Below are 12,701 nucleotides of genomic sequence, written 5' to 3'. Positions count from 1 at the left end.
GACTCTCAACCACTGCGCCACCAGGGAAGCCCCCATCTCTAGACTTTTTGCCTCCTGATACTGTAATGATTCCCACCCACTGAAAAAGCTTTCCTCCCTGGGTTCCACCTGAAACTGTTTTCTGTTGAAAATAGTTCAAAATCTAATCATGCACATTTTATTTCCCAGTGATTTAGAATTACAGACATTTTTCTTCCTTTTTGATACGGTGGTAAATTCTTTGAAGGGTTAGATTATGTTTTGTATTTTATTGTTCCTCTTAGTGCTATATACTACTCTGAGTATATACTCGTTGTTGAATTTATAGCTTTTAAAGAATTGATTTCTTTTTTATTTCAAATACTGATGATTTGTAATATTAGAGCTACTTTGCATAAATGTACCTACTGTCATGCCTGACAGTACTGCCCTTAGTGAATGCTAGTGGAATCCAAATTTGTAGTGGATCCCAAGTCAAAGAACATTTTTCTGCTGTTTCATGGAAAGTGGAAAATAAGAGCAAAAGCACTGAATCCAAGTTTTCTGAGATACTCTTTCTGGTGTCTTCTTTGAGTCGCTCCTTAATCTGTGTCTTTAAATATATATTATTCATTTATCTTTGACATCTTTTCACTTGTTAACTCATGTAGTATTTCCTAAATAATTTATGTTTGTAGATGAAGATAAATTGTGTGCGTTGATTGAAGCTTAAGAGAAGAGATTGTAGTGGTTTAGAAAGATTAATCCTTGTTAAACTCTGATCTGTGTTGCCACTCTTCCTGCCTGTTTTAAAATTTTAATCAAATATCTGTAAGTGAAGAAATCATCCATTGTAGTTGGAATTGAACTTAAGAAGATATTTGAATATCCTTAAAACCAGGTCTTGAAATGGCTTAAGAATACTTGGTTTAAGGGAATTGGGTCAAGCTAACAATAACATTTTTGTTAGTTTTATTTTAGCATTTAATAGCCTCTTAAAAATCTGAAATGACTTTTTAAACAAAGTTTTAAGTTATTATTTTAAATAATAAAATTATTCACCTACCTCATTTGGAAGTTTGTAAGATGATTTGAGAGTGTTTGATTTATGTATGCTAACATCCCAATTTTCTGAGTGATGATACAGTTTCAGCAAGACTGGAAAACTATGAGAACTGTGAATACCTGGATTTAGAAATGTTCTAACATTATCTTACCCTTCTTGGTTTCAGAGAATGGCTATTCAACAATGTTTGTAGCTAACCTGGAGTGAATTTTGTGTGTATTTGTGCCTGAGGGAGAACGACAAAGCTTTGCTTCTTTGGTTTATCAAAATAAAGTAAAAAAGCAGTTGTGTGAGGCAGGCTGGATCTTCTTCAACAACAGTTTATATTAGTTTAAATAATTTCTTTTGAGGGGTGATGATTTATCAGATCTTAACTGCTAGGAGTGTTCTTGTTCTTAAGTTTCCTTATAATGAAAGACAGTACTCTACTAACGGCGTCATATGAGCTGGGATTTTGTTAGGCAATGACTTTTGTATTTGCTTCACAGGTGGTTTGTATTCGCTCCACTTGGAATGCTCTCTCCCCAAAGCTGAGTTGTGACATGAGACCTCTCATTTTGAAGACCCTCAGTGAACTGTTTTCTCTGGTTCCTTCCTTAACAGTCAATACAGCTGAATATGAGGTATGCATTCAGAGCTCAATAAGTTGTCTGTTTCTACATTGGGAAGACATGTGCTTTATCATAACTTTTGGAAAAGAATATTCGTAATCTTTTGTTTGCCAAAAATCATTTAGCACTTTTTGTTCTGTGAACATGTTGATATCTTTATGGACTCCTAGGAGTAGGTGGATATCCACCCTTATCAGTCCTCTGTCTGAGATTTATTTACATGAAGGCTGCCAAGTTTTTATTATGAAAGTATAGTCAAGATTTTTAAAAGCCCATATGTTAAAATAGTGTTTCTAAAATAATAGAATTCATGAGGCCAACAGTTTAAATGCATTTTGTTGGTGTTTTAAATTCTAAAAAGTGTTACAAAGGCTTTAGTAAGGCAGGGCAGACTTCTGAGTAGTATAGACATAGTGTCATTTGTGTTTTTTTTCTAGCTTAGGCATAGAGATTTGATTTTTTACATGTTAGTTTACATTTTCTATATATAGCTTTGCTTTTCATGTATACTCTTCAATGAAGATGATTGTAAAATCATCCTGTCATAGGAGAGGAAAATAATTTTATGAACTAGGCAGTGTTTGTCATTGTAATGAATTGAAACACTTGGTGGAAGATGTTTTGCTGTAAGATTCATGTATTTCTGTTTAACATTTTCTTTGTTATCTCTTCTTTGAATGAAATGAGAGGGTGACAGATTCATTTATATCTCCACTTTTGTAGCCATATCCCCTTTCAAGCTCACCTTTTTATTGACTTTTCCTTCAAAGAGCCTCAATTGATTTCCACTTGAAGTCTTGGTGAACCTTTAGTTTGATTTAGTGCTTTACAGACTTTGAGAAACTGGCCCTCTGTACGATTCCAAGAATAGTCCCTTACTTGTTTTAGATCACATGATAAGACAGGATTGTAGGATAATACTTCTAATCATTCTAAATGCTACACAGTGAATAAAATCAAATGTGAGCTTACCAAGGACACAATACCTAGCTTGGTACATAATATATATTCAGAACCTAGTTGTTGAGTGAATGAATGAACCAATACAGGATATTGTAAGTTTATTCTCACATTTGGGCTTTTGTTTTGGGGTATTAAAAAAAGAATCAATTCAAGACTCCTAGAGTATATAGTTCATCAACAGTCTTTTTTATGGCCACTGTTCGTGGGTACATACCCTATGTTGTCAGAAAGTCTGCCAGGCTACTGATAAGGAGCCCAGACTAAAACACAAAATAAGGACTTTGTATGCAGTGATACGTATATTTATTTTCTGTCTTCAAGGGCTGAACTCATATATCTTTGTATTGCTTGTACTTTCAGTTTTTATTACATTGAATTTATGAAGTGGCTTGTGTGTTTTTTATGTTTGCTTACATTGGTAAGCTGTAAGTTGTCTTTTGGACTATTTTATTTCCTTCAAATTTTACATTCCTTTTCAGTGACATTTTATTTTGGTTTATCTTCATGCTTATAATAACATTAGGATTCCTCTGTTGTTCAGATAGATGGCTTTGGGACCATTTTATCAATCAGTTTCCTCCTAGTAGGGAGATTTCTTCAGTGACCAGAGCCCACTTGGCAGCAGAAGTAAAGAAACGTAGAGAAGACCCCTCTCCAATCTGTTGCTCTGTCTCTCCCTTTCTCCCCACCTCCCTCACTTTCTCCCTCCTTCCCTTCCTTTCTCCCTCCCTCCTCCTTTCTCTTCCTGTGTGTGTTTAAATAATTTGTTTTCTATTAACTACTTAGAGTTTGTTTGTATGTAAGCCCAAGTTGAATATAGTTTTCCCAAAACATTTCTTAGGTCATTGCTATCCCTAGTCACCTCAAATGCCTTGTGTTTACCAAAAGTGAAGTCCAGTTTCTTTATATGGAGCCAATAAGGTCTTTTAGAATTGGCCTCATTCTGCTTTTCCGCCTCCTGCACTCCAGGAAAACCAAACCATTGTAGATTCCTTCTCTGCTTCTAAATTTTTCTATTGCTTTTCCTTTGTTCATGTTGTTCTCTCTATCCAGAATTACTTTCTTTTTCACCTCTAATTTTAAAGTCTATTTTAGGAAATAAAGAATTGGTTTAAGTTATCCCATCCTTTGAGAATTTTTCTTCAACAAGAGTCTGTTGCTCCCAAAGTTCTTTATCTATACTGTCTTAAGAACATTTATTTCTACTTTATACTACAGGTATATGTATACATATATTTTCTCCATTAAAATATAAGCTTGTTGAAAATAGAGTCCATGTTTCAATTTGTATATTTTCTGAATTGCTTTGCAAAGTGCTTGAAAATTCATTCATTGACTCAGAATATATTTATTAGAACTGTGCTAGGCCTTAGAGATACTAATAAACAATAATAGACACTATTTTAAGTAGTTATTATATTTCCCAGTGCTCTTCCAGTTACTTTATATCAATTAGTTCTAATATCTGATAGGAAGTTATTATTTTTCATTTTATAGAAAAAGAATCTGAGGCTTTAAGAGGTCTATCCATTCATTAAACAAATATTTATTGAGTATCTGCTACATGCAAGACAAGTAACTGAACCAACACTGTAGTTTCTAAGTGAAAGCTGTTTTCTAAACCCAGGACTTTCTGGCTCCAAGGCTATATTTTTCCATTATACCATGTTGTCAGTCCCTGCCTCTGAAAGCTCAAAAGTTGGTAAAGGATATAGACATAAGCAATAATAATTATAATAACATTTGATGAGTACAGTTACTCAAAGGGCTACAAGAGTGTGGTGGTGGAAGTGACAAGCATTCTTAGGAGAAATCTAAGGAAACCTTATTTAGTTGGTGCTATTAGACTAGGATCGTGAAGAATTAACAAAATGTTGCTTTTCATTGACGTTTTTAAGAGAATATGCAAACACAAGGAGGTATAGAAGAACCTCATATGATTTAGCAGGGCAAGAAGTTAGATGTGGCTGAAATTAAGAAGACATTGAGTGTTGGAAGATAAATGGCTTTTTATGCTCAATTATTTATTAAATATTTGTCATTTGAGGAACTGAGCTTTATATTCTTTATGTACTGGCCTTTGAAATGAGAAAGACAGCCACTGCTTTAAGGAGTATACAGGCTAGTAGGGAGTTGACCACATACACAGATAATCACATTATATGCTAAATTGTGCCATGTGCCATATGGCCGCTTAGAGAAAGGAGAGCTCTCTTCTGGGTAGGGGGTTAGGAATAGAGGCATGAAAAAGGAGAGTGACATTTGTACTAAGACTTGAGAGATCAGTAAGAAATGGTTAGGTTTCTAAATTCAATAATCTTAAAATCTCACCTTGTTTAACATATCCATATGTTTAGATGTGAGTCTGTTTCTGAGAATTTTCATTTTATGAATGATGTATAAGTACAGATTAAGTCAGTTACTAGTGGTATAATTTTTAAAGTGATTTAATTTCCACATTTGCTACTTTCGATTGTTTACTCTCAATTTTATCTTTGTCTTAAAATTTTATTCTGTTTGTTGATTTTTCAGAATTTTAAAGTTCAAGTCCTCAGCTTCCTCTGGAACCACACTCAAAACAAGGTACTATCACAACGGTGTCAGTGAAACAAGAACCAAGCTGGGGGAAGAACTGTGAAATAAAACTCTTAGGATTAAAATATAACTCCCTTGAAATGATGCCTTCTTGATTTTAAAAGAATTGTGACTATTAATAAATTTAGGTTTTAAAAATTATTCTTAATTTATGCCAGTTAATACATTTTCACCATAAAATGCACTTGTTACTTTGTGACACTGACAGATATGAAGAGGGACTGTTGCCATTGTCTCGCCTTTTAAAGGTCCTTCCTCTTTCCTGCTTTGCCCCTCCCCCACCGATAAGCACATCAAACAAAAAGTCCGTTCCATTTTCTGTTTGTTTTTGGTTTTTTAAAAATTTTTATTGGAGTATAGCTGATTTACGATGTTGTGTTAGTTTCAGGTGTACAGCAAAGTGAATCAGTTATACATATATCCACTCTTTTTTTTTTGTGTGTGTGGTAAGCTGGCCTCTCACTGCTGTGGCCTCTCCAGCTGCGGAGCACAGGCTCCGGAGGCACAGGCTCAGTGGCCATGGCTCACGGACCCAGCCGCTCCGCGGCATGTGGGATCTTCCCAGACCGGGGCACGAACCCACCTCCCCTGCATCGGCAGGCGGACTCCCAACCACTGCGCCACCAGGGAAGCCCTATCCACTCTTTTTTAGATTCTTTTCCCATATAGGCCCTTACAGAGTACTGAGTAGAGTTCCCTGTGCTGTACAGTAGGTCCTTATTAGTTATCTATTTTATATATAGTAGCGGGTATACTCTCCATTTTTCGAATGTCATTTCCAGTCAAGGAGTATAGAGCAGAGGGTGTTGGTGATGTTCCACCTGGCTCATGAGTGAAAAAGCTTAGATTCCAGGAGACCAGCTCTCCGGGGAGTAGCCGGAGACTCAGAGTCCAGTTCCAGGCCTATCAAAATCTATACCCTCGTACTCCTTCCACTAAACCGTACCACCTCATGGGGACTTGAGCAATTAGGAGTTATTTTAGGTTTAATGTCCCAACTAGGATAGAAATGTGGTTTTTCTGATGCCTCTGTCCGGTGCTGTTTTCTCTCTGTTTTTAATTGGGACGTACTAAGCAAGGCTTGAATGCCATTTCCAAAGCACTGACTATAGAACTTTGAGGTTGGTCAGGGAAGATTTTCTTTCTGCCTCCAGAGCTGATGTTTAATGTATGTTGTTTCTTTTGTTTATCTTACTTTTACTCTATCTAGGACCCAGTTGTAGCAAATGCTGCATATAAATCTCTGTCACACTTCGGTGCCAGGGAGCACACCATTCTTCATCTGCCTGAAAAGGTAGGTTTTTCTGCTTTCTTACCAGTATCTCTTTACTGCTACGTTTTATAACTTTACTTATATCCCGCGCTTAGGGAATTCTTACCTGTACCTCTAGATATGTTGTCCATAAAAGATAAGAATTTATATTTATAATTTGTTTAATCTGTAGTAGATTGTAGAGGTCTTAGACTTCACAGATAATGAACTGAAGCAGATGGAAGGTGAAAATGAAATCTCTATAAGGTGACTTGGTGTATGACTGCATTGCCCTGTGCCCAGGGCAAGGTCTGTGTCACTTTAGGAACCACCTTACCCAGTTACTGCACCGTCTTGAACTTCACATCCAAGCATGGCCAGCACAGAGTAAGGTTTTCTACCACCTGGGCAGCCAGAGATCTTTATTTGTGATACAGAATTGAAGTGCCGTCTGAAAAAAATCTGCTATTTATTTGTTTACTTTGAAATGATATACAGGTTAGTCCCAGAGAACTGGATGAAGAAAAGTATCACTCTCTTTTAAGGGTTAACACACTGTGTGATATTTTCTTAGTTTCTAGACTAAACTAAAAACATACAACCTTTTCTGCTTACCTACCTAGTATAACCAGCTTTAAATTATTAGGTTATATTAAGGAGTTAAGTGTATGATTTCTTTCTTTTTAAAAAATATTTATTTAATGGCTGCATTGAGTATTGCTGTGCGCTGGCTTTCTCTAGTTGTGGTGAGCGCGGGCTACTCTTCGTTACACTGCATGGGGCTTCTCATCGTGGCGGTTTCTCTTGTGGCGGAGCACAGGCTCTAGGCACGAGGGCTCAGTAGTTGTGGCTCGCGGACTCTAGAGTGCAGGCTTAGTAGTTGTGGTGCATGGGCTTAGTTGCTCCACAGCACGTGGGATCATCCTGGACCAGGGCTTGAACCCGTGTCCCCTGCATTGGCAGGCAGATACTTAACCACTGCATCACCAGAGAAGTCCCTAAGTGTATGATTTCACATTTAGTGTTACTGCTAATTCAAAGGCATACAAATGGTTATTTAATGCCGTTAGAGTGTAAGGGAGACATTTTGTTAGAAGTTATACGTAACATTACCCAGAATCTGTCCTTGAGGTGAAGTGGCAAGTTTTATTGTGAATTTCTTGGGATCCTCAGGCATTAAAATGGGTTGACTTTTTCATCTGAGTTGAGCTTATACAGAGATTAGATGCCAGTAGGAACCAGGCAAACTTATGTTTATTGAATTGAGTTGGAGGGACTGAAGATAGGCTCCTGTAAAACCAAATCCTAAGTGAGGCAGGATTTCCTGTGTCACTGAGAACTCGAAGACAGATCGGCCAGCTTGTTGTGCAGTTATCACAAACAGGAAGCCTTAACAAAAGATGTCCTATGACACGTAAAATTTTAAAAGATGGGATTTCAGACTACACCATGGTGACTAGCCATACCCATAGCTTCTGAAAAAAAAGAGAAAGGTAAAGAGAAAGGAAAAAATTACATGTAAATTTGGTATGTAAGCTCCTACCAACAGATTAGCTACACTATCTGAAAAGATACTTTTTCTTATTTTATATATATACATATATATATATATGTTTTGGCTGCACTGGGTCTTAGTTGTGGCACGTGCGATCTTCATTGCCACGTGCGGGATCTTTGTAGCAGCACGTGGGTTCTTAGTTGTGGCATTCATGTGGGATCTAGTTCCTTGACCAGGGATCGAACCCTGACCCCCTGCACTGGGGGCGCAGAGTCTTAACCACTGGACCACCAGGGAAGTCCCCATATTATTTTAAATAAGCAATTGGTAATTTAGATCACAACATAATGATTACCTTTATTTTTAGCTATTATTACTGAAACATTCCAGCTGGAATGATAGCTTTTATTAAATAACTCCCATATACTCTTGACTGTTCAGTCTCTACCTCTTCAAATATTGTTATGTTTCTATTTTATCCTACTTGAGGGTTATGTTTAGTTTCTGGTTGTGTTTGTTAAAGTTATTACTCAGCTAAGTGCTGTACACAGTCAAATATTAGATACTTTCTTAATCTAACTCTTCTATATCCTCTGATCCCTGAATAACCATAAATAGCTCTTTATACCTTCCAACATAAAGGGTAGTGATGTACTATATATGCTTGGGTTTTCACCAGCAGAGCGTGAAGAGCTGTAAAGGACATCTCTAAGACATATTTTAGCCATGCTTTTCAACCTTTTTTCTGCCCTAACCCCCTTCTAGGATGTGATTCCCTCTCATATGTAACAGAAGTTCACTACCGTGGATATTCTTAACTGAGATTAAGATGAGAGGACATATGGTTTAAAAGAGTCCACCCCACTTCAATCCCGTTTCTGATATAGAGGACCTTCCTCCGCATGGAGAATCATTACTTCCAAGACCACACCATGCATTGTTCTTCTTCTTTTTATTAATTACTGATTTTCAGTTTGGCTGTTTGAATACCTAAGAACTAAAAGTCCAGAAAATGGTCAGTATATTCATATTCCAAACAAGTCCCTGAAGGCTAAGGGTGCAACCCAGTCAGATCCCACCTCTGTTTCGTACATAGTGGCAATGATGTGAAACTGTGGCTCACTCTCTATAAAAGCATACTTTCAACTGTTTCAAAAGTCTCTGCCAGGTAGGGACTTCTCTAGTGTAAAATCTAAGATTCCTCCTTGTTGTTAGAGTTTACTCACTCTGCACCAAGGGCAGTTTGGTTTACTCACAAAACTGAAGGCTACTTGTATACCTTTCCAGTGAAAGGTGTACACGTTCTCTTTTTCTATTTGTGGAAACTTGTGAAATAATCTTTTAACAGAACATACGGTGAATTTCAAGTAGACATTTTTTTTTTAAGATACAGTTTTTTAAAAAGAAAATTTTTTTAAAAGATATTATCCACATGGTTACTTTTGTGGATTATAATTCAACTACTTTTGTAAGTACACCTTTAAATTTATTAAAGATTTCTTGTTCATTGCTGCATCAACTTAAACTGTGAAACTTGTTGAAAGAAAACTAACAGGCTGGTAAAACAGAAGGCGTTTAAGGAGTGACAGACGTCAGAAGGAAGATTTAGGGTTAAACAAAACAGTACCATCTAAGGTAAGATGGAAAATGTCAATGGAGAGTAGAGCTGAACTAGATACCATGTGAGTCAGGGATTTGAATAGCAGATTCATTAACTCATCTTTCTTGTCACTGGTTTGTTATTAGGAAGTTTTGTGGGATTGTTGATGATAGACACTTAACACTTGCATTGGTTTAATGATTATTTATTGGACATATACTAAGTGCTAGGCTGTCTTATGAGCTGGGAATGTTGAATGAAACCATGTGTGAGGTGAATGTGATAACCACTACACTACGGAAATAAGGCCGGTGAATGAATCCATGTGTTTGTTGGTTTATAAAAATATTATTGTTAATCACTTGAAACATGCAAGTCTAAAGTTGGTCAAAAAATTTTGGGGGGGGTCTTCTTTGAGGACCTGTTGATTTCAGTGTTAAAAAATAGACAAGAATGATTTTTCCCTTTTAGTTTGTATTTCTTTGTCTTTTTAGCTTCTCCTTTGCCTTCTTTAGTGCCCCCTGACACCCCCAAAATGAAACAAAACAGAAAAACAAACCAAAAAAACTATAAAGAATTGTTTTTCTGGTAAAACAGTCAGTAATGGATAAACATTTAGGTTGACTCTTCTCTCTGACTTGGGTTCTTTAAAAAATACTTGGCTGCTTAAAAATTAAACTTTTTATTATAGAGCTCTTAAGATAGATTGTGTTGTTGATTTCTGGAGTTAATTTGAGAAGCGAGTAATATAAAAGAACTTATTATGCACCCTGGGTTGGTATTAATGTGGTGTAACCTGTTCCGCTTTGATTTAAGTGAATGTCATTGCTTTCATCAGAAGCTGTTTCTCTTTTTAAATGAATTTATGCAGATACTTAACGAGTTCCAAATAAATCCTCTGTTTATGCACAAACTCCTGGATTTTCTTAGGTTGCACACACAGAAATGTGGTTGAAAGGTTATCTGGCTCAGAAAATGTAGTAAGTAAGGCATTTTGTAGGATAAGCTTTCCAATATTCAACTTAAAGCAGATTTTAAAAGTAATTTATCATTTTATATTTGGCCCTCCCTTTAAGTTTCTTCAACAAAGCTTAGCTATAATTGGAAGGGTGTAGTTGGTGTGTGTATGTGCATGCGTGTGTGTGTATGTTCTAAATAGACAGTTTTTTCCTGAATGTTTGAGTAGCTAATATAATATAGTGAGCAACATTTTATAATTTTAACAAGTACTTTTTCATATGACTTCCCTTGATTTTCCTTAGTTGTATTCACGTTGATCTTATTCACTTGTTGTACACAAACAAAGGGAAAAGACTGGGACTAGCATAGGGAAACTGGAACAAATACTTCTTTAAGAGATGAGCAGAGGAGTAGAGAAATGCCATGAAACCAAAGTCTAACAATAAGTGCTACTTAGTTCAGGAGAATCAGCTCACCTTTGAAGAAACAAAATTGAAGGGGTAATCATACCATTATAAGTAGGCAGAGTATATCATCTGTACTTAAATTACAGTACATTGGGGCTTCTCTGGCGGCACAGTGGTTAAGAATCTGCCTGCCAACGCAGGGACATGGGTTCTAGCCCTGGTCCTGGAAGATCCTACATGCCGCGCAGCAACTTAAGCCCCTGTGCCACAACTACTGAGCCTGCGCTCTAGAGCCAATAAGCCACAACTACTGAGCCTGTGTGCCTAGAGCCCGTGCTCCGCAGCAAGAGAAACCACAGCAATGAGAATTCCACGCACTACAACGAAGAGTAGCCCCTGCTCACTGCAACTAGAGAAAGCCTGTGACCAGCAATGAAGACCCAACACAGCCAAAAATAAATAAATAAAATAAAATAAAATAAAATTACAGTACATCTCTGGTGTCTTTGTTAACATATATGTGTATGTAAGATGCAGACATATGTTGTTTATCGCATAGCAGATAAATTAATATGGGGTGCAGTTATGTGAATGCAAAATTAGACAACTTAAGATGGATGAACGGACCTTTTTTTTTAAAATCCCCAACCTAGTAGGTCTTCTTTAGTGGCTCTCGGAAATATTGATGGCCTGGGTACTGTGACTCATTGAGCAGTTAAACTGGATAGGCTAAAATGTGTGCAAAAAAGTTCAGATTCCTTTTATACTACATAATTCTGGAGTTGGGAGCATTGGTCACTTGACCTAGTTCATCCACCAGCTGAGGTCCTTCTGAAGGTGGGGGCAGCTTCCGCCTCTATTTCCTATGTTTCTGCTTGTGCCACTGCCTCTTCTGCTGTCCCTCCTCCAACCCACACTCTCCCCTCCCCTTTCCTCTCTTTCCTATCGCCTCCCTTCCTCCTTCCTTTCTTTTAAAATAACTTTACTGAGATATAATCTGCATTCCATACAATTCACCCATTTAGAGCATGCAATTCAAGTGGTTTTAGTGTATTCAGAGAACTCTGCAACTAATCACAGAGCTGCCACAATCTAATTTTAGATCATCTTATTAGCAGTCAATCCCCATTACCCCTTTCTTTCCCCCCAGCACTAAGCAACCTTTAATCTACTTTCTGTCTCTGTAAATTTACCTGTCCTGAACCTTTCCTATAATGAAATCATATAGCATGTGTTCTTTCATGACTGGCTTCCTTCACTTAGCATAATGTTTCCAAAGTTCATGTGGAACACATATCTGCGCTTCATACCTTTTTATGATTGAATAATATTCCATCGTGTAGGTGTGCCATATTTTGTTCATATGCTCATGGACATTTGAGTTGCTTCCATTTTTGCTATTACAACTAATGTATTCACATTTGTGTGCAAGTTTTGTGTGATCATTTGTCTTCACTTCTCCAGGTCATATACCTGGGAGTGGAATTGCTGGACCATACAGTAACTCTGCATTTCACTTTTTGAGAAACTGCCAAACCATTTTCCCAAGGGGCTGCACCATTTTACCTTCCCACCGACAGTGTGTGAGCATTCTGATTTCTCCACATCCTCACCATCCCTATGAGTTTTCATATTAGCTCAAGTGTTTACCACTGGCTTCCACCTCCCTGAGTCTCCTATCACTTGTGAATGTGACATGTAGCAGAGCTTCCCAGTGCTCTGATGCTCTGGTGCAGTATCTGGTGTTATTCATGTAGTCTCCAGCTGTAAGCATTGCTGTCTGTTTCCCCC

General features: G+C 37.2%; 1 protein-coding gene across 4 annotated transcripts in view; it reads left to right on the top strand.

The window, feature by feature from the left end:
• FOCAD (focadhesin) overlaps nucleotides 1-12,701 on the top strand; it is a 326,170-nt gene that overhangs the window by 200,507 nt on the left and 112,962 nt on the right. For all 4 annotated transcript variants that reach the window (XM_067041424.1, XM_059072504.2, XM_067041423.1 and 1 more), the window contains exons 16-18: nucleotides 1,513-1,647; nucleotides 5,131-5,181; nucleotides 6,404-6,487. In XM_067041424.1, coding sequence (XP_066897525.1) covers nucleotides 1,513-1,647; nucleotides 5,131-5,181; nucleotides 6,404-6,487 — 270 coding nt within the window. The remainder of the gene's footprint in view (nucleotides 1-1,512; nucleotides 1,648-5,130; nucleotides 5,182-6,403; nucleotides 6,488-12,701) is intronic.

The sequence above is a fragment of the Kogia breviceps genome, chromosome 8 (assembly GCF_026419965.1).
Source record: "Kogia breviceps isolate mKogBre1 chromosome 8, mKogBre1 haplotype 1, whole genome shotgun sequence".
In the NCBI taxonomy this organism is placed as follows: domain Eukaryota; kingdom Metazoa; phylum Chordata; class Mammalia; order Artiodactyla; family Physeteridae; genus Kogia; species Kogia breviceps.
This window is presented reverse-complemented; position numbering and strand designations above follow the sequence as displayed.